At 41.0% G+C, this 22,017-nt stretch overlaps 2 protein-coding genes across 3 annotated transcripts in view; one reads left to right on the top strand and one right to left on the bottom strand.

Moving 5' to 3' along the window:
- The window catches only part of PPP3R1 (protein phosphatase 3 regulatory subunit B, alpha), a gene marked incomplete at both ends in the record, with an annotated part of 44,369 nt that extends 38,693 nt beyond the window's left edge, over window positions 1-5,676 (top strand). Inside the window, 2 exons of the mRNA XM_079720689.1 lie at window positions 280-464; window positions 5,629-5,676. Coding sequence (XP_079576815.1) covers window positions 280-464; window positions 5,629-5,676 — 233 coding nt within the window. The remainder of the gene's footprint in view (window positions 1-279; window positions 465-5,628) is intronic.
- Window positions 5,677-12,075: 6,399 nt separating this feature from the next.
- Window positions 12,076-22,011, bottom strand: PNO1 (partner of NOB1 homolog; the record flags this gene model as incomplete). Of its 2 annotated transcripts, XM_079721065.1 has the most annotated exons (7): window positions 12,076-12,887; window positions 13,580-13,650; window positions 18,080-18,197; window positions 18,434-18,494; window positions 18,685-18,768; window positions 21,421-21,570; window positions 21,805-22,011. In XM_079721065.1, the coding sequence occupies 7 exons, from the start codon at window positions 22,009-22,011 to the stop codon at window positions 12,820-12,822; spliced, it is 759 nt and encodes a 252-aa protein (XP_079577191.1). In that variant the 3' UTR covers window positions 12,076-12,819. The 2 variants fall into 2 exon arrangements, with proteins under 2 accessions (XP_079577191.1, XP_079577192.1); XM_079721066.1 differs by lacking the exon at window positions 13,580-13,650.
- Window positions 22,012-22,017: the final 6 nt, after the last annotated feature.

Genomic DNA, 22,017 nt, shown 5'->3' on the forward strand with positions numbered 1-22,017 from the left:
TTTTTTGGCCATGAGGCATGTGGGATCTTAGCTCCCTGACCAGGGATCTAACCCACCCCCTGCATTGGAAGGCAAAGTCTTAACCACTGGACCACCAGGGAAGTCCCATAGCCCATATACTCTTAACCATTTTCACCTAAAGACATCTCTGTGTAGGAAGGAGCTGTCCTCATAGTAGAATTCTAATTGTTTGGCAGCTTATTGTTCTCTCTCTCATTGAAAGTATTCATTTGTGATTGCCTTTGATTTTGCCATTGATTTTCCTTACTCTCTTTTTAGTTGCTTTCCGTATCTATGACATGGATAAAGATGGCTATATTTCCAATGGGGAACTCTTCCAGGTGCTGAAGATGATGGTGGGGAACAATCTGAAAGATACACAGTTACAGCAAATCGTGGACAAAACCATAATAAATGCAGATAAGGATGGGGATGGAAGAATATCCTTTGAAGAATTCTGTGCTGTAAGTACATTCATTAGTTACATTTCATGAAAACATTTTTAATACCACTTAATAGAGAATTCCTTTATTTTGCCCTAGACGTTCCTATTTTTGATTTTGCGTAATTGCCCCATATTCAAGGTTTTGAAATGTTCTTTGTTGTAATTGTTACTAATTTTATTCTCAGTGATTAATATTCTCAGTGATTGTTTGATCAAATGCCACAAGAATGGTACTAGTAACTTTTACTTATTTTTGGTAGCCTCCCAAATGAATAACTAGGTTGTTTGAAAATACTTTTGTGGGAAATACGAGTTCATGAGTTTCAGCTAGGAATCCAGAGGCTTGGTTTCACGAGGACAACAGAAATGGGAGTCCCTGTCCATCTTAAACTCAGCAGCTAGGCATTGTAAAAAGGTGATTTTATTTTTCTAAGCTACTGATGGGTAGTTCTTGTAATCTGGGGCAGGGGCTCCACAGAGGCAGGGGCTACAGTTGTGGGAAGGCCTAGACAACTAGCTCTAGGTGGAAACTGGGGCAATGGCTTAGCTTCCAGTTTACTGCTTCTCTTCTTTACTCCTGCCCCTAAAGCAAAGATACTAACTTTTTGATGTGTTAAAAGCAGTTTTAACTGTAAGCTAGAGATACTGAGCAATGCAAAGGAAAGGCAAAGATAACAAAGAAAAAGTTTTGAAAAATTTCAGTCATGACTGGGAAATCTTTCTATAAAAGATTTTCCTCCTTCTCATTTTTTACTTAGATGACACCAAGGAAAACAAATTACTTTGTTTGTGTGTTATATAAGGACTTAAGTATCTACTTCAGCATTTAAGTAGAAGTTCACATGATCCTTTAAGGATCTTTCTTAATCTCAAGGGAATACTATCTGCATTTTCTTTCAAAAAGTAGGGTGGTGCTGTAGTTTAAAGAACACTCTAGGTCTTTTTGGAAGAGGTTAGATAGGCTTGAGCCTTGAGATTTGGAACCCATGCCAGGTGGTACTGCTCTGTGTCCTGTCCCTCCGTTGTGTCTCCTCCCTCACTGTTTTTTTATAAGTTAATTAATTACTTTTGGCTGCGTTGGGTCTTTGTTGCTGTGCACGGGCTTTCTCTAGGTGCGGCGAGCGCGGGCTACTCTTTGTTACGGAGTGCAAGCTTCTCATTGCGGTGGCTTCTCTTGTTGCAGAGCGCAGGCTCTAGGCACGTGGGCTTCAGTAGTTGTGGCCTATGGGCTCAGTAGTTATGCCTCATGGGCTCTAGAGCGAAGGCTGAGTAGTAGTGGCGCATGGGCTTAGTTGCTCCGCGGCATGTGGGATCTTCCCGGACCAGGACTCTAACCCGTGTCCCCTGCATTGGCAGGTGGATTCTTAACCACTGTGCCACCAGGGAAGTCCTTCCTCCTTCACTGTTGCCAGCACTTGCTGAAGGACTCCTGTGGACGGACATCGCGTTGTGTGCGACATGAGACCATGCTGGTAGTGGCATCATAGGTAGCAGCCAGTTTTCGAAAGAAGGAAAAAAAATTAATTCCAAGACTTGAGGGAACAAAACAAAAAAGGGAAACTCTTGACTGGAGTGTTAATGGAAGGGATGTATATAAGTGAAGACTACTTGCATTTAGTAAATATAAACTAAAACTTGCATGTAAATCACTTACCAGTGAAAGGAAATAAAAATACATCCCTAGGTATAGAAATGATACTATTTACACTGAAGACATAAGCTAAGCTTTGAGTTTGTTTTTCAGCATTTTGTGATAAATTGCCTTTACTTGTATTTTTGGAGGGCATAGTTCAGGAATGAAGAAAAATGTTTTGTGTATTAAGCCAACATTTTGGAACATTTATCAAGCTCTTAACTTTGGCTTCATTGATTTCTCTTTATTCTGATTTCTTAAGCTATAACAGTGAAAGAGAAAGGACAGTTTATGTATGTATGTATGTATGTATGTTTGGCTGCATTGGGTCTTCATTGCTGTCCATGGGCTTTCTCTAGTTGTGACGAGCGGGGTCTACTCTTCGTTGTGGTGCGCGGGCTTCTCATTGCAGTGGCTTCTCTTGTTGTGGAGCATGGGGTCTAGGCGCATGGGCTTCAGTAGTTGTGGTGCATGGGCTCAGTAGTTGTGGCTCATGGGCTCTAGAGCGCAGGCTCAGTAGATGTGGTGCGTGGGCTTAATTGCTCCATGGCATGTGGGATCTTCCCGGACCAGGACTTGAACTTGTGTCCCCTGCATTGGCAGGCGGATTCTTAACCACTGAGCCACCAGGGAAGTCCCAAGGAAGTTATTTTAAATAAGATCACATACTACATACCTACTTTAACATTTTCAGGCACAAATATTATAAATGATTAGTGACAGGATTAAAGTTGGTGGATTGAACACATCTATTTACTTTTGCTTCCTCTCAAAACTCCACTGAAATTAAATGGGTTAAAAAGAAAAGGTTATAAACCCCCAAGGACCAAGTGAATAGCAGAGAGGGTAGTAACTAGATTTGGCAACTTATAAAGTTGAATGGTTAATTGGTTTAGCAGACAGGAGTAAAAATTCTAAGCCAGAAACTTGGAAAGCTGAGAAGCAACTTGGTTTATAAGATGGAATCCCTGAAAGGCTCAGTTCCCTAACCTGATTCCCTGGCAGCTAGACTTGTACCCTCCAGGCAAAAGGTGGGACAGCCCTCTTTGGGAAATCTGATCTCCAGAAATGGTCTTAACTGATCACTCACTCAAAGCGCAGCCCACAGTCAACAGCCCCATTTTGTATGTGGAGGCTCTAGTGCCCTTTCCACAGGAGCAGAGAGCCACGGATCACCAGACATTCAAGGAAAGCCTCTAATATGGATTATAGAGATGAGATCACACCTGAAAAAGAAGCTTGGAGAAGCAGGCTATGCAAGGCCAGTAACAACTTTCAAAGTAGAACAAAAATCTGTCATGGTTATCCTCAGGGATATAATATATTGGATTTTTGAAACAAAAATTGGAGAATATATAAAAGAGCTCTCAGACATTTAAACTTTGAAATACATTCCAGGAGGTCTAACACCCAGATGCTAGGGTTCCAGAAAGAAAATGCAGGGAAGGAAATGTCAAAAATGAATCAAGAAAATATGTCAGAATCAAAAGTAATGAGCTTCTTTGACCAAAAGGACTTACTAAGTACCTAGCATAGTATATAAAAATAATGTGGGCCTAGGCACATTGTCATGAAATTTTAAAACAAACAGATGGTTCTACAAACTTCCAAAGAGCTAAAGTAGAGCGGTAGGGGAAGGGTGTCATACAAAGATTCAAGAATCATAATGGTGGCAAATTTCTCAGCAGAGTTGGCAACTAGAAGGCAATGGAAGCATTGCCTTCACAATTTTGAGGGACAGTTATTTCCAAGTGAGAACTCTCAATAAACTCAAACTAGATGGTAGAAATAAAGACATTTTCAGGTATGCAAGGCCTCCCTTTTTGGGAAACTACTAGAGGATGTGCTCCCACTATAAAAAGGTTATAAATCAAAAAAAGAAGACAATGTGGGATCCAGGAAGCAGAAGGTCCAACATGAAAGAAGGAAGTCCCTAGGATGATGGTGAAGGAGGATCCGGAGATGACAGGCCTGGATTGGAGCAGGTTGGAAAGCTCTGGGAGTGATTTCAAGACAGTAAAATTGATAGAATTACATAATATATTTAAGTGCATTTAGAACAAAGTTTAGGGTTGAATTAATGATAAATACATAGAACACCTGGCAAAGAAAAAGATCAGTTATTAACTGTAGCAAAACAAATGTGCAGGAAAGAAAAAGTAACTACAGTACACAATTCTCTTCTGCTGTAAGTAGTATTCTATATAGTCATAAATAAAATGCTGAATTTCTGCCTAATCAAAAAAAAAGATACAATTATTTGAAGCGTGGGAGAGGTGGGAAGTATATGTGGTAGGAGACAGAAGGGAGAGGTGTGTGTGAAAGTACAATCTTCATCTTCTGTGGTGGGAAGTCAGTGGATGATGCCTAAGACTTTGAATCCAAGCAAAAGCAATGTAGGGGTGTTATTTGGAGACCTATAGGTAAATACTGAGAATCAGCTGAAAATTCTAAATGATTGCCTCTAAGTAAAAAGAAATTTGAGGGCAGGATAGCAAACTGCTGTTTTCATAACAGAAATTGTAGAACTGGCTGGCTGTTTAAGCTTTCTTTTTCAAAAAAATTTTTTTAAGGTTTAAAAATAATACAGATGCAGCTATGCACAACAACATGGATGAATCTCACAAACAACGCTGAGTGAAACAAGCCAGACACAAAAGATTTCATTTATAAAATGTATAAATCAGACCAGAGTAACCTATGGTGTTAAATCATGATAGTGACCACCTCTGGCGGGTGGTGGCTTGGGAGGAAGAAGATGGCCAGTGCGGGAAGGGGGCCACGGAAGAGCCCAGGTGATGTCCTCCCTGGCTGCTGTTTACTTGGGTGTTCACTCTGAAAATTCATCAAGCTGTGAACATTTATGGTTTCCTTTCTTTATGTAGGTTATACTTAATAAAACTTATCCCCCAAATAATAATACAGGTAATTGCACTTCACATGGCCATGTCAGTATTCACTGAGGTGTCTGTAACAACTTTACAAGTATTTGACTCCATGGGAAAGTAACGTGCAGAAAATTTTATTCATTTGTTACTTTTTGATATATTCTAGAACAGACTGACAGTGAAGCCTGCATTTGGTTTCTGACAGTTTTTATGGTAACATCTGGTTATCATTTAATATTAAACTACTAAAGGCCATGTCAAAACGTCAGACGAAAGAGTGGGCCAAATCCTGCATGTGGCCTGTTTTGTATGTTTTTGAGCTAGAAAAGTTTTTTCATTTTAAAGTGGTGTTTAAAAAGAAAAAATGGGAGAAGAAAACTCAAGAGAAACTGTACATGGCCTACAGAGCTTGAAATATTTACTGCCTAGCCCTTTACAAAAAATTTTGCCAGCCCTAGTACTAGAACACAAGAAAATGTGATCCCAGGAGAAAGAAGCCATGAAAGTTCTAACAAAAGACAATGCAGGTTTTTAAAAACAACAGCTTCTGGAAATGGCTAAAGTAGTATGTTTTTTAAGCTGTAGTTTTTGGTAAGGTGGTTAGACTAGTACAAAGGAGTCCGTCGAACCTGGTCAAGTTTGATTTGTTCTCTCTGTTGCAGGTTGTAGGCGGCCTCGATATTCACAAAAAGATGGTGGTAGACGTGTGACTCTTCTGTAAAGAGTACCACCCAACACTTTTGCTTTCTTCTCCATCTCTGAAGATCTGCTCAAGACGTCCAGCAATGCTCTCTGTGTATTTAAATGGAAGTATTTTTCTCTGTGAAGCCACATTTTCCAACATGAGCCTCATGAAGCCAACTAAGTGTTATTGAACTCTTATTCTCTCAATAACTCAGTGTAGCACTTTAAAGCTGAAGGACAGCAGCATGAAAAGAGCATATCAATGTGGTGAAGAAAGGGAAGGGGTTGGCTTTTTAATTTATTTTTCTTCATCTTTTATAACAAGAAAGTATCTATATATACATATGTAAATATTTATATATAGATATATGTAGCTTTCTATATGTGTAGTAGGTTGGCTTTAATTTAATATACTTGATTCAGAAACAAAATGATAGAGTACAAAAGTGCCAAGCAGAACATTCAACATCCTTACTTTTATTTCACACAGTTTTATATATAGATTGAAGATAGTACAATTTGAGCCAGGTGTTAGGCCAGCTATTTTCCTTTTCCTGCTCTTTCTCTTTTGAGAGATTGACAAAGCATTTGTTAACATCTTATTATTTACCTTGATTACATTTTTGTAACAAAGGGGTTTGTAACTTTATTTATACCTGTGATATATTTCCAGGGACTGTGTCTCATTGCTGTGCAGCTTTGACTACATCTCTGCTTGAGCAGAAAGTATAGTTCAGTGCTGCTGCTCTTGTGTTCACATAGTAACAGCACAGAGTTTATGGCCACCTCATTCTGTTACTGCATAACTAGGAGCCATTACATTCATTAGATGTCCCTGAGTAAGTGTCAGTTTGTTGTGATTTTATTCGTAAAGGACAGAAGCTATCTGAGGCAAAATCCTGATTTATCTCGGACCTGACTTATTGAAGAGTTCCTGAAATAATCATGTAACTGCTTAGGGTATCCGTTTGTTTCATTACATGGGTGGTAAATTGTCATTAAACTTACGTTTAAACCATAAATTTCCTTTCTCTGTTTCAAAAGACTTGCAGCTAATCTAAAACTGGTGATATTTAATGTGCATGTGTGTATCTATACACCCACATAGACTTATTTATGACTTACATGGGAGAAACCTTACTAATCTATATGCCACAGAAGAGCAAAATTATATCCAAATTTATACCTCTTAAATTTCTTTACCACAAGGCATAGAGAGTGCATAATGGTGTTCTTGATTTGCCCACATATGTAACAGGTAACTTAATAAATTTGTGTGATATAAAAGTAGTTTACCATGTTCCACCACTTGATAGTATCCCTTCCCTTTTCTGCAAAGGTACTATTGGCTGGAAGAAGACATTCTGGTTAGCTTTGTAGGACTGTAGTCTTTCCCTGTATAGTTTTTCTAGAAAACTGGTTTTATAATCATGAGAGGGAAAAGGCAGGTTGAATCAAGAGGAAAGAATCTTAATTTGGGCACACCCGCCTGCCATCGCTGTTCCTTCAACTGAGTGCTGCACGCCATGGGCTCTGTCTGTGAGAGAAATCCCGGTGCTTGGTGTCCTTGCATGACATGGAGTTTTGCATGTAGATCGACTTAAAATATGTACCTCTTGTTTACATAATTTGCATAATTTTAAAACATAATGTTGCCAAACTTTGGAAATGTTAATGTTCAAACTGAAAATCTCCACTACATGTAACTTTCTTCCTCTGGATCAGTACGTGGCTTATAATCCCAGCCAGTGGTTTGATCTGTTCCAGTGTCAACTGCCATGTGCTCTGCTTCAAGGGGGGGAACTAGTCTTTTGTGAATTTTTTGTACATAAGTATTTGTTACAAATATTTTAGCAAATGCTTTCTATTTCTCTTGCTTGTGCATATCTTGGCTGGCATTACAGAAAAACAGTGCAAACATTATTTCCTTACTGGGGACTGAGGGTTTTTTCTTTTTCTTTTTTTTTTAGCGTGCGTGGGTGGGTGGGGAGGGATGGTTTATGTTGAATGTTTAGTTTTTCTTCTGCATGAAACATCATGTTGTGGGATCTTTAGAAAACTTCATACTGTATGAATAAGAAAATAAAATATTTGAAACTTGATTGAGTGTATTCACAGTGGTCTTCAGGCTTTCCCAGCCATTGGATAGTCTTTTTTCATTCTTTCAGATTTTTTAAAAACTCTAGTAAGTTGACATTTGATCTTTGACTATGAGCCATAAGTAAGTCTGCTCTGTCACTGGGTGAAAACACAAGTCATCACAATGACCTGCAGGATCCAGTGTGTCACCCTTCCTCTGCTTCCAGCCTCCTTTGCCTCCGTGCTTCCCCAAGCCTTTGGCGTGCTTCCTCTATAGGCCTGTGCACCGTCTCTTCCCCCCCAGGCTACCCACAGGGAATGCTTCCAAGGGTTTCAGCCGTGTCCTGGTTCAACAGGAACTCTCCTGGCCACCATTTAAACACACTAATACACCTGATTCTCCTTTACCCCACTCTGTTTTCTTCCATAGCATTTAACCTCTTCTGACATGATTCACTTAAGCATTTTGTATTTGTCTTCCCCCGGTTATGGAAATGACACAAATGAAAGCTCCCCAAGGGCAGGGATTTCTGTCCCTTGTTCACTGATAGACCTGGTCGTCTCGATTCTGCCTAGTTCTTAGTGTTTAATAAATACGTAATCAGTGAATTAGGTAATAGGAGACACCTTGTTTCTACAGGTTGTGATGTTAAATTATATCCACCATTTTGTCACTTCATAAAAGGTAAGCATTAGTATAATTTTGAGACTTTTATTCATTCAACAACTCTGTAGGGTTCCTACACCATGCCTGCACTGTAATAAGCACTTGAGGTTCTTGTGACGGGAAATGATGTACCTGGCCCAGGTAAATTATGGACTCTTGGTGTTTTATACCCAAAACACCCATATTGTCAGGCATGCACTAGTTATGAGATACTATGCACTGGATTCCTTGGCTCTTTGAACTAGGAGTATAGGTTAGTTAGGCCTAAACCAATAGTTAACATTTTAAACCCTAGGTCTCCCTCTCTTTACCTAGTTCTAATGGTCTTAAGAGTAGAAAAGATGACAAAGTGAGTCAGCAATGCACGGAATGGGAGAAAATATTTGTACATCATGTATCTGCTCAGAGATGGCTATCTAGAACATGTAAAGACGACGACTCAAAAACCACCTGATTAAAAAGTGGGCAAGGGCTTCCCTGGTGGCGCAGTGGTTGAGAGTCCGCCTGCCGATGCAGGGGACGCGGGTTCGTGCCCCAGTCCGGGAAGATCCCACATGCCGCGGAGCGGCTGGGCCCGTGAGCCATGGCCGCTGAGCCTGTGCGTCCGGAGCCTGTGCTCCGCAACGGGAGAGGCCACAACAGTGAGAGGCCCGCGTACCGCAAAAAAAAAAAAAAAGTGGGCAAAAGGACGTGAATAGGTATTTCTCCAGAAAGGTACACAAATGGCCAACACCACATGAAAAGATGCTCAATATCACTAGTCATTGTGGAGATGCAAATTAAAACAAGATACCACTTCATACCCATTAGCATTGCCATTAGCAAAATAAAAGTGTTGGTAAGGATATGAAGCAGCTGGAAGGCTTGTGCACTGCTGGTGTGGATATCAAATGGTGTAGTCATTGTGGAAAAATGGTATAATGGTTCCTCAAATTAAACACAGATTTACCATATGACCCGGAAATTCCACTTCTGGATACTTGCCCAAGATAAGTGACAGTAGGGACTAGAAGTGTTTGCACACCCATGTTCATAGCGGCATTATTCACAATAGCCAAAACTTGAAAGCAACCAAAACATCCATGACGGATAATCAAGATGTGGTATATACATACAATGAGATGTTATTCAGCCAGAAAAGGAAATTTTGACACATGCTGTAACACGGATGAACTTTGAAGACATGCTAAGAAAAAAGAGTCACAAAAGAACAAATACTGTATTTTTCATATAAGTTCCTGGAGTTGTCAAACTCAGGAAGTAGAATGGTGGTTCCCAAGGGCCAGGAGGAGGGGGAAGTAGAGAGTGTTGAATGGGTACACTGTCAGATGGGGAAGATAAAAGTTCTGGAAATGGTGGATGATGGTTGCATGAGAATGTACTTAGTGTCACTGAGCTGTACAGTTTGAAATGGCTAGAATGGTGAATCATGTATATCTTACCACGGTTTAAAAGAAAGAGTAGACAAGATGGTAGAAATCTTTCTGGATACTTTCCAGGACTTAGAAAGAAATGCTGTTCAAGCTCATATATGTCTTGAAACAATTTTTGTTTCATAGAATGGATTTTTTTTTTTTTTTTTTTTGGCTGCGTTGGGTCTTTGCTGCTGCACGTGGGCTTTCTCTAGTTGCGGCGAGCAGGGGCTACTCTTCGTTGCGGTGCGCAGGCTTCTCTTACTGCAGAGCATGGGTCTAGGCACACGGGCTCTAGAGCACAGGCTCAGTGGCTGTGGCGCACTGGCTTAGTTGCTGCGCGGCATGTGGGTTCTTCCCGGACCAGGGCTCGAACCGGTGTCCCCTGCATTGGCAGGCGGATTCTTAACCACTGCACCACCAGGGAAGTCCTTCAAACAATTCTTAGTCTTCAAAAATTCCCACATGCTCTGGGCTTCCCTGGTGGCACAGTGGTTGAGAGTCCACCTGCCGATGCAGTGGACACGGGTTCGTGCCCCAGTCCGGGGCTATCCCGCATGCCACAGAGCGGCTGGGCCCATGAGCCGTGGCCGCTGAGCCTGCGCGTCCGGAGCCTGTGCTCCACAACAGAAGAGGCCACGACAGTGAGAGGCCCGCGTACCGCAAAAAAAAAAAAAAAAAAATTCCCACATGCTCAAAAATCGCTCATTAAATTAGCTCACATTTTAAGCTAAAGTCCACTGCCACTTCAACCTTTTACTAACCTTGGGCATTATAAATTTATCAGCTAACCAGATCAAATTAGCGAGTCCTTGCTCTCCCAAACCTCCTTCAGATTACTGGTGTCTTTGAAGATTACTGATTTCTTTCACCAAATGAGTAATTAACATTTGTATAATACAAGCATCCTACAAGTTGTAGGATGGTTATGTACACTGTCACCGTGTACTCAATAATCTAACATTCAGCATGCTGTCCCATGGCTCTGGAATCAGGAAAATCAGGTCTCTTTCCCAGATGCTCAATGAACATGAGCTTTCTTCTGTGGATAGGATGAGAATTAGAGTCCAAATCTTCTGGAACGACTAGGAGGAAACAACAAGGTCTCTTCCCTTACCGGCCACTGAGTATCTAAGAAAATACTCCTCTTTCATGCCCGTTCCCCAGCCAAGTAGCAATTAGTATGTTAATAAACTGTTATATGATGTGTCCGAAATTGTACTAGATACTGAGAATCTAAAGATCAGAGGCTTTAGGGTGGGAGGCAGACACTAAAATAATCACAGGTTAGCATGACAGATGCCACAAAAATGTGGATAAGCATCGCTAAGGTTTTTGGTGTTAGATTTCATGTCCAGGCCTTAGAGAAGAATTTGAAGAAGTGATTTCATCCAGGTCAAGATCAACTCCCACTGCAACTACCACGGTGATGTAGTCAGATTTATTACCTCTATTTTTTCTTCATTATTCCATTCCAGAAATTAGCTGGGTTTCCTCTAACATTTTGTTTCCCTTTCAAGCCCCAAGCAGTGCTGATTCCCTGGGGGTTGGGGATGTTTGCCCAGGGAGAGGCCCAAAACTCAAGATGGTAAAAGTTCAGTATCCCAAATTTTAGCAACTGCCAAAGAAATATATTTGCTCTTATATTCCCGATAGTTCTAACTACATAAGAAATCTTCAAAAGGAAGTAAATGCAAACAATACCAAAAGATTACTTCACTTTAACATAGAAAACCCGTGTTTTTCCAATCAAAATTATGCTCTTTAAGAATCAACACAAAATGTTTATGGTTACATAGCGATGGTTCATCTCAGCCACGCGCTTTGGAAACCTGATTAAAACTGTGGAGCCATTCCTTAGAAAAGTACACCCTAAGTACTCACAATTTTGCATATAACTTCCTGGACAAAGGGTGGGGGGTAGGCAAGTACCTCCTGAAGCCTTTGCAGGCTCCAGAATAAGACAGTCCCAACAAATTCCTTTTCAAAAGGATATGAGTAAAATGATATCAACATACACATACACTCTCCATGCTGTTGTGTTGCCAAAGGATCAAAAAGTTACTGCTGGGACATTTCCAGCAATTTCCCACTGGATTCCCACTGTAATATTAAGTATATCTAATCCCAATGCAATGTACAGACTAGTTTGGGACAGTGGCACACGTAACTAATAGAAAGCTTAATAGCAATACTTAAAAACAACACTTTTTCTAGTTCTTACATGTACTTTCTAATACTCCTATCATTAAAGTTTAAAGTTTTGGTCAAGGGTTGTAGAGATGTACAAGAGAATAACATCACACGGTTTAATGAAGTAGGCTCCTTTCATTAAAAAATGCATAATATAAATCAGAACATTTAGGCAGACACCTGTTAAAACAATCTACTACATTTGCAGAATACAGTAGTTTTCTTAGGGGTAAAAATATTCTTTTATCATATTTCACCTTTACTACTTAGAAGTATACCCGAACACTGGTAAGGTCTGACTGCTTTCATTAAACACTTACTTAAAAAATAAAACTCTTCCCTCACATCAACCTTGTGATGTATGTAGTCTTTAATTTTACAAACTGCAAAAATAGGTACAAATATTAGCCTTCCTTGGTTCACAGAGTATATCTAAACTGCTGCTGTGACCTGGGTCTAAAATATTCACACACCATCCAGTATTAAGGGTCACAAGTCAAGAGAGGTTTTCTGAGATGATTCTTTTAATTACAACTCATAGAGAAGAAATAACTTTTTATAAATTTATAAACAAAAAGCTTAGAAGCTAATACAGAACTGTTTTTTTAAATAAGTTTCCCTCCAAATGAGAGGATTATAAACTATGCAAATCTACATGTGATTTAAAATGGAAAATATAAATTATACTTAATGTGCTAGTATAAATAATGGTATCCATGACTGAAAAGTTCTTCACATGGTGTCTGGTGACCACTTGTAGAGGGGAAAGGCTTTTTCTCTAGAGTCCAAAGACAAGATAAAAAGTCTCTGATTTGAAATCAGAATCGGTCTGCCGCTCTGCTAGCCACAGCACGAATATTGCCATAAACCTTCGATGGAGGATTTCCTGCAGGAGAAAATAAAAAAGCTTATCCACACGTATACATATAGATGCTACATGGAAAATGGTCTGCAACTCTACAAAGGACAGGGACATTTTCTGCTGGATCTACCTTAAATCAACAAAAGAACCATAAAGGAAACCACATAAATATTCTCCAAAGAACATTTTAAATCCTAACAGCCAAAGACACCGAGTTGTCAAAATGTTTCGAAAAGCAGCCAGTCAGACCTGGGCACAACTGACCTGGGCACTGCGGAGAGTCCCACACATTTCCCGAGCAAGCGCTACAACCCACGGCTCTGACCGCAAGTGACTGTACTTCGTGGTTTGAAACTGGGACTAAGTAAGTCAATTAAGATGACTGACTGATGCTGCTCAGCAGCTCCCTTTTGGCTGAACCTAAAACAGTGCTGCCTGCTATTCTTGAAGGGCTCCCTAGTGCACCTCATCAGGGGACGCAGTGATGATGTAAGCAATGTAATCCAATAAACCCTTTCTCTCGGGTTTGCAGATGGAATCCAAGCAAAAATATTCCTGCTTTCTCTCTGGGCCCACATTTGCCAACCCCCAAGAGTTTCTGCTTGCTACCTTTATCATCACCCTGACCCTAAAGTGACCTGCAAATGTGATCTGAGTTCCTAAATTCCCTGTTCTTTTCTTTCAGAGAAAACAACATAGGAAGAAACTGCTGTTACCCAGGATGAGGTTGCAAATAGCAGTTCTTGCCATCTTGATGTTCTGGAAAGAACCAAGGATGTGAACTTTCCTGCAAGAGATAAAGTGAGACAGGTTAGCAACAAAAAGCATTTCCTTAACTAAGTCCCATGATCCAGAAACTCTGGAAACTCATGATAGATACAGATGCCTAAATAAAGGTGGTGGTGATGGCTGCACAACTCTGTAAGTATACTGAAAACCACTCTGAAGGGGAATGATAAGTGCATTATACCCCAGCAGAAAATTATGAGGGAAAGACATAAAAATTAAAAAACAAAACTCAGTTCTTTAAGACCCTTGGTGAACAATGGCTCCTATCCACTGAGTGCTCCCCAATACGCTAGGGCTTTACATACATGTTCTCATTTAGTCCTCGCATGAGCTTTATCAGGCAGAAGTTATGCCCACTTTACATACGAGGAAACAAGTTAGTGAGAAATCAGAACACCTGTCCGAGATGACACACTGGCAGAGCTGGGAATATTAAAGTACCCAGATGCAGGTAATACTGTACCTAGTTAAAACATACTTGTATTTTAACTGCAAAGCTTTCTAAACATTATTTAGGGACTTCCCTGGTGGCGCAGTGGTTAAAAATCCACCTGCCAATGCAGGGAATACGGGTTCGAGCCCTGCTCCGGGAGGATCCCACGTGCCGCGGAGCAACTAAGCCTGTGCGCCACAACTCCTGCGCTCTAGAGCCCCCGAGCCACAACTACTGAGCCCACGTGCCTAGAGCCCGTGCTCTGCAACAAGAGAAGCCACCGCGATGAGAAGCCCGCTTGCTGCAACTAGAGAAAGCCTGCAAGCACCAACGAAGACCCAACACAGCCAAATATAAATAAATAAAAAGAAATTAAAAGAAAAAAAAAAGATTTAAGATTCTTTAAATTTCTTCACTACTCTCTGGAGATCATCCAGACCTTTTTAATGGGCATTCCCTGCCGAATGGTTCAAATTAGACTGGCAATATAGCATTTTGCTTTTCTGAGCCCATCTTCCAAAATATCAGTAAACTTAGTAAACTGACACCAAAATCTTCAGGGGGGATGTCAAACAGAACCCTCTCCCTTCCAAAGGCTCAGGCATTTCTGAAATTGGGGTAAAAATGAGGCTAAAAACAAGAGAATCAGTTAAAGTCTGTTCAGGATGATCCCCAGGTTTCCTTCCCCACTCCGGGCGACCAGGCAACCACATTACTACCCCTCTGTAACTCTGGTAAAATTAAGGGGTGGGGCTGCTCACTGCAGAAGGTGAAAGACCTGGGGTCTGGACCAGGGGCTGGACCAGGGGCACCAGGCACAGTGGAAGTAGGAGCACCAGGACGAAAACGGGCAATGCCAAGCAAACGTCTGCACAATGAGCAGCGAGACTTCCAACTGTCTTCCGTAACTGGGCTCCAAAAGTCTGTCAGCAGAGAGACTGGAGAATGCTTCTCTGGGGAACCTGGCCTGCTCATTGGGAAAGACTAAAGATACTGACATCAGGGCTTCCCCAAAGAAACAGGCTGGCAATCATCCTAAGTGAAGCCTACAGGCCACCAGCCCCCCACCCCTAGCCCACCCGCAAGCATCCTGAGCCCAGTTTTCTAGTCTGCTCCTTATGGCCCCACCCTTAACATATGACGCCCACACTGAGGAACCAGAATCCGAGGAATGCACCCAGTGCAAAAGAGTAGAAGGCACAACCAGCAAGCGGAATAAAGCAGTACAGAAACAGAAACTGCAGGGAGAAAAGAAGAAAAACAAACCAAAACAAACCCCAGAACCAGTGAGATTAGAAAAGCAATTTTCAGGCACTCATGAATCAACAACAGGATGTTAAGAAAACTGAATAGAAGGATTAGAAGATTATGTTGCAGGAAGGGATTCTGAATGAGAATGATTTACAACAGATTTGTATACTCGGCCAGAATAGAAGACATCTTCCCAACCAGGTCTCACAAATGTCCTTCCTGTGCTAAGCGAGCTCCAGGACTACCTACACCACCAAAACAAGGAGGACGCAGGACAAAGAATCCAAGAACCGAGGGATTCAAACACCAAAGGGGCAATGGTGAAAGAAGGAGCCGGGATGGCAGCTGTGTGCCAGGCAGAGGGTAGCAGTGCTTCTGGAACAGAAGGCTCCAGGAGAGATTTCCAAAGTGTCTGATGCATCTGAGTCCACCAAGCGGAGATACAGACAATGTATGGCTTTCTATTCAATTAGTACGCTGAAATATTGAGAAAGCACACAGAAACATAAGAATTATTTCTTCACGTGACAACAAAGTTGCAGAGGACAGATAAAGTAACCACAGTACACCACCTGGCTCAGCTGTTAATACCCTGCGCACCGATTTCACGCTCAGGTAATACTGAGCTTGAGTCGAACCAAACCCACAGTGTAGAGGGAGGGGCAAGCAAACGGGACCGCTGGAAAGGTTGAGCATGCGGGCGGAGGTGGGGAAGTCCAAAAGAGAAATCTTCATCTTTCACAGGAGAAAAGCAACAGTGAATGTGAGGGGAAAAAATTAAGCTGCTATACAAAGCTATTTGGAAATACAGAGGAAAAATAATTTTTACAAGTTAGCTAGCTGAACTTGAAGACTTGAAATTTCCTCCCTCAGAGGAGGGGGAAATGGAAGCAGACAGGAGGAATTATTTTAAAGTATGTGTATGTGTAACTTCAATAAAAACAAAATTCTGTGAAGTACAGCATGAAAGATGAGGAGATACAGAAGCAAGGATACATACAGTGTGAGTAGTTTTTCTGCTAAAACAACCAAAGCAATGGGGCAGTAGTTGGAATGGCAAACAGGTCTCAGGACACATAGGTCACATTCTTTCCCATTCGATATCCTGAATGTATCTGGAACAAATGGTTTTCAGTTTTATATTTTGTTCACATCCTACTGTGATCTTTGCCAGGTTTTCAGCAACTCATCAAAAATAACATTTATGGGTGCATAACAGTCCATCTTATGGCTGTATCACAACTAATATAAATTGTTGAACATGTGGATTCCAATTAGCCTATTTACAGCAAAAACTGCAAGACAGTACATTTCTTTGCCAGGACTTGGCACTGAAAAAAACCTACTACTAACCCCCAACAAAATGGAGAAACTTGAAACAACACGCTAATTAAAAGAAGCCATATATCAAAGACTACATATTGTGTATTTCCACCTATATGAATTTCGAGAAAAGGCAAAGCCATAGTGACAGAACGGATATGAGTGATTGCCTGGGAATTGGGAGGGGCTGCAAAGGTGCACAAGGAACTTTTGGGTTGATGGAAATGAGCACAGTGGGATCACAGGACTGCAGAGTATTTGCCAAAAACCCATTGAATTATATACCTAAAACAGGTGACTTTGATTGTATGTAAACCACACTGTAATACAGCTGTTTAAAAAATTAGTTCAATGAGTAAATTTTAAGTTAACTCTTAGAAATACACTGATACATTTATAAATTATAAACTTAATATGATGCGTTAACCATAACTGGACTAGCAAATCAGTTACATTTTAAAGTTTCTAAATTAACAAAAACGTTCAGGGTTGTTTATGATATTTTAAAGTGTGGTAAACATTTCAATTTTTGAAATTTCTAGTTCAAAAGAGCTTTTCCCATGGCTCCGTGGTCCCAACTCCAGGCTCAAGTCATAAAAGGTCAAAATTATAACACACCTGTCTTCAGGTAAACAGGGCCACCAATGTAGTGTTAATAGTTTTCTATTTACAGTATAAAAAAGTCTAAAATTCAGATTCGAAAATAATGGTAAGCCCCTTGGTTCAGAGCAAAGATGAGATGATTTTAAATAAAATTATTTCTGGATTTAGCAGTAGGCAGGTCCCTCCTCCTCTCAGTCAACTGCTTCGTTTCCCAACTTCACGGCATTATATAATCTCTGTGCCATCTGCCAGTAACCCCAAACTGGCAACAGAGCGGCTTCAACCTCCGGCAGGGAACGGTAATCCCAGCTTGACTTCCTGCACCCTTATTTTAAGCCTGTATCATCTTATTGATGTTCACATATAACTGCTCTCTAGTTTTTCCCACAATGTGCAATGCTCACCTTCCTTTTATGAAAGGCCTTTATATATACGTGCATGTGTGTGTATATACATTTATGTTTCTCTTTTTTAAAGGAAAGCCTCATGATGGCATTCAACACACCTACTCCTTGCTCTCCTCTACTGATTTAATAGATTCTCCTGAGATACTATTTCAATCTTCACCTGTCATGTAATTTCTTTTAACAGTGATTCTAAACATTTCCTTCATTACTAATTGAGAAAAAAGCTATAATATCTAAGATTTTCTCAACTAAATCTGTTTTCAAAGTAGGTAACTATTCACCCAGAACCATATCCTGACAAAGATTTAGTGACTACGTTATATGTAAAATACAATCTTTATCACTTCTTGAAACCAGCAAACGATCAACTATAAATTATGACAATAATTTTCTCAAGACCACATACTTACACATCAGCCAGAACTATCCGTGTCCGTGTCACGTTCTCGATGGTGAATTTGGTTTTTCCTCCTTTGCCAGCAATTCTTCCTATTGCCCTCGACAGGTGGTCTCCCTTTAAGGGCTTAACTAAATGAGAAAAGCAAGACGTCAGGAGGGAAGCCATCCCAGCATCACCCACTTCCATGGGAAGTTTAATCATTCGCCAAATTTCCCTACTGAAGGACACAAAACACGCATTTTTGAAAAAGCTGCTAATAACACGACTCAACTAATGTGACTGGAAAGCTGAGACTCAGGTACAAGACAAAGCAATACAAAAGCGCCATCTAGTAGTTCATATGAAAAGACCACCATACACTCACCATCTGTAATTTCAAAAGACTCTAGGAAGAGGTCATCCAACCTAATGAGGGCAAGTGCGTCCTACAATACAGAAATACATACTGTGAAGCTCTTCCATTCAGGCACCTGCGAATGAGTGTTAAGCTAACTCTCATAAATTGTAGAACTACAACACGCAAATTAAAAAAAAAAAAAAAAAGCCCAAATCCATCAAAACAGTCATATGGCGTATTTTCCGAGCCCCCATTTCAGATATCATGAAATCACTCACCTCTACCTGAAACCCAAGAAGAAAGGCTTTCACAAAATCAGCTGCTTTTGTCAGAGCGCTAACATCTTTGGTTTCTTTACAAGTCTGTTAAAAAAAAAAAAAAAAAAAAGGTGGGGCTAGGGAGCACAAATTATAGCTCGGAATGAAAAAGATAATATTCTAACAAACTACTAGGATTGACCTTTCCAATTATTATAATTTCCTTCACCACCACCCTTCCCCAATACATTCTCTATGACCCAGTTTTTGGTGAGGTAAGTACCATGTTTAATTTTCAAAACATAACTTTGCTAACTCCAGAACTGGGCAGTGCCCCCCAAAGACTGTCAAATGACTTACTGTACTCCAAGGCTGATCTGACTCTGGAGTTACCAGCAAGATTCCTCCAATGGCTCCCATTCTGAAGGACCTCCATCCTCAGCCCATCTCCACCCAAGCTGGTCCTCTTCTCTTCTCCTTCAATGCAGTCTCCCTGGGAGTCCTGATCTAATCTCCCGACTTCAACCATCATTCCTGTGCTGATTTTTCTTTCCCAAAGCAATAACCCTAGTACTAATTACCAAGAATGGTTAAAGCAGGGGATCCTGCCCTCAAAGAGTTTATTCGATAATCACAGATATAGGTGCTATTCATAAAATGCCCATCCCTGTAAATGATGTGTACTACAAAGGTGCTTGACACACTATAGCTCTAATCTTCATGTCAACCTAAATTTAAGTAAGATAAATACTTTTATATTTGAGGAAACTCAAGTACCAAAAAGTGAAAAAATAAGATTTGAACACAGATCTGATTCCAAAACCATCATTTCTCCTCCCCCACACAGACTCACAATCGAGTTGAGGAGACCACATATTTGACAAATTTGAAACCATACAGGGTTGTGTAATGGCACATATAAAACTAGATCCCAGTCGCAATTCTATATGTGACTTTAGGCAAGTCCCATGCATGCTCTAGGTCTTAAGTTTTCTCATCTGTAAAATAAGGAGGTTGGAATGGAAGAGTCCCTACTAGCATTGATGACTTTGGCCAAGAAACTCCTTGGCAAGTTTCCTGACATCTGTTAGATGGGGTATGTCATCTACCTCATAGGGCTGTCCTGAAGACCAAAATGATGTAGTGTCTGCCAAACCACTGCGATGTGTCTGGCACAAAGCAGTATCAACAAATGTCAGTGGAATCCAAATTGATGGTGCTGCAATTCTTAAGACAGTTAAGCACAATAAACGTTTAGGCCCTGAAGACAAGATTGAAAAATGGACTGATGGTAAAGGAGAAAGAACTTGAGCTAGACCCTGAAAGGTGATGAAACTGAGGAAGAAGAAGGGAGAAGGGAGGAGAGGGCCTTCAGAGAGCAAATCCATCCATAATGACGGACAGAAAAATGTTCAAAGAGATGGTGAGAGAACTTGGGAATGAGACTCCTACTTGAAAGGCAAATTCAGTCAAAAACTTTTATCTTTCAGAAATAGTGAAGATGCCAAGATATCAAAAAAAACAGTGTGGTCTGAGAAAATTAATCTGGCTCTGGCATAGAGGATGGGATGGTGAAAGGTGGTTTAAAGCAATGAGGTAAAGGACACTTAGACACTTATAAGCAAACAAGAGGTTCTGGCAGAAAGCCATAAAAACCTGAATGAAAGTGCCAATGGGAACAAAGAGGAATTCTACTGTCAAGTTCTGTATTTTAAACTTTGCCAACTATTTAGACCAGTGCCTCTTTGCTTTATTCCATTATTCTAGTCCTTCAACAGAGATGAGTCTACACCACTCCTGATAATGAATCGTTAAAAAGGAAGATATAATTACTTTTGGTCACTGATTTTGATACAAAATTGGCACCCTGAAAAAAAACCCCGGCTTACCTGATGGTGCAGTGGTTAGGAATCTGCCTGCCAGTGCAGGGGACACGGGTTCGAGCCCTGGTCTGGGAAGATCCCACATGCCGCGCAGCAACTAAGCCTGTGCGCCACAACTACTGAGCCTGCGCTCTAGAGCCCTGAGCCATAACTACTGAGCCCGTGTGCCACAACAACTGAGCCCATGCGCCACAACTACTGAAGCCGGCACGCCTAGAGCCCGTGCTCCCCAATAAGAGAAGCCACCACAGTGAGAAGCCCGCGCACTGCAACGAAGAGTAGCCCCCGCTCGTTGCAACTAAAGAAAGTCTGCACGCAGCAACGAAGACCCAACACAGCCAAAAATAAATAAATAAATAATAATAATAATAAAATACCCCAAAGTTTACTAATTTTATTTGTCTAACTCCTAGACTGACATCATGGAATGAACAAATGAATAAGTAAATAAACACATTTATACATAATTTACACTTATTCTTAAAATAATACTTTTTTTTCAAAAAAATACCACTAAAATATATAGCACCTGTACTGCAGCAAGTACTTTGGTTGCTTATTTAAATACTTCTGAAACATGACAACCTCTTTACTAAGCCTTTTCTCAATTAAAACAGAACATTATTAAAAGTCTTCTAAGACACAGCTGGTACTTTAGTATGATTTCAGGCCGAACTTATGAGTTCAACTAATAATTGTGTTGCATGCAGATTCTGAAGGCATTTGAGAGGTTCAAACACTAAAATATATTAGAAAACTGGAAGAAAATCATTCAACAAAATAAGCCTCATTAAGTAAAGTCTATTCATGCCTTTTCATCCCCGTAGAAAAGAGAAACAGCAGTATATTTGAAAATAGTTAATATCATCCTCACCCTGATTTCTATATTCCTCGATTTCAAGTTAAAGCGTATCTGAAGTCCCAAATGCTCCACGATAGGAGTAAATATCTTCATCCAGTTCTCTTTTAAGGGAGTATATCTGTTAGCTGGGACTGGAATTTTTCTGGTTTCTTCTTTCCCACCCTATGATACAAGAAAACACAACTCAGGAGTTGTCTGGAGGAATAGGGGGTGGGTGGAGATATGAGACAACAGCTGATTATCAAAAAGCCCCCTTTAACTGGACGAATTAAACATCAGGAGAGTCACCTCTCTAAGAGCTTCACTCCAGAAAAAGCTTCAACATCACCCAGAGGCCACCGTCCTGACCCGCCTCTGGCCCCTGCCCCGTTCCTGTCCCTCGGTCCCCGCCAGTACCAGAAACCCGTCCCCGGAGAGGGGCGGGAAGACGGGCCTCTTGGCGGGCCGGGCCTCCTCGGTGTCCATGCGGGACGCGTCCCCGCCCTCCTCCGGTGCGGACAGCTGCTCAGCCTGCCGTTTCTTCGCCTGTCGGCCACCTTTTCGGGTGACCTGGGTGAAGCCGGCCTCTGCCAAGGGACTCTGTGCCTCCATCTCGGTTTGCATCCTCAA

The sequence above is a fragment of the Hyperoodon ampullatus genome (assembly GCF_949752795.1).
Source record: "Hyperoodon ampullatus genome assembly, chromosome: 15".
In the NCBI taxonomy this organism is placed as follows: Eukaryota; Metazoa; Chordata; class Mammalia; order Artiodactyla; family Ziphiidae; genus Hyperoodon; species Hyperoodon ampullatus.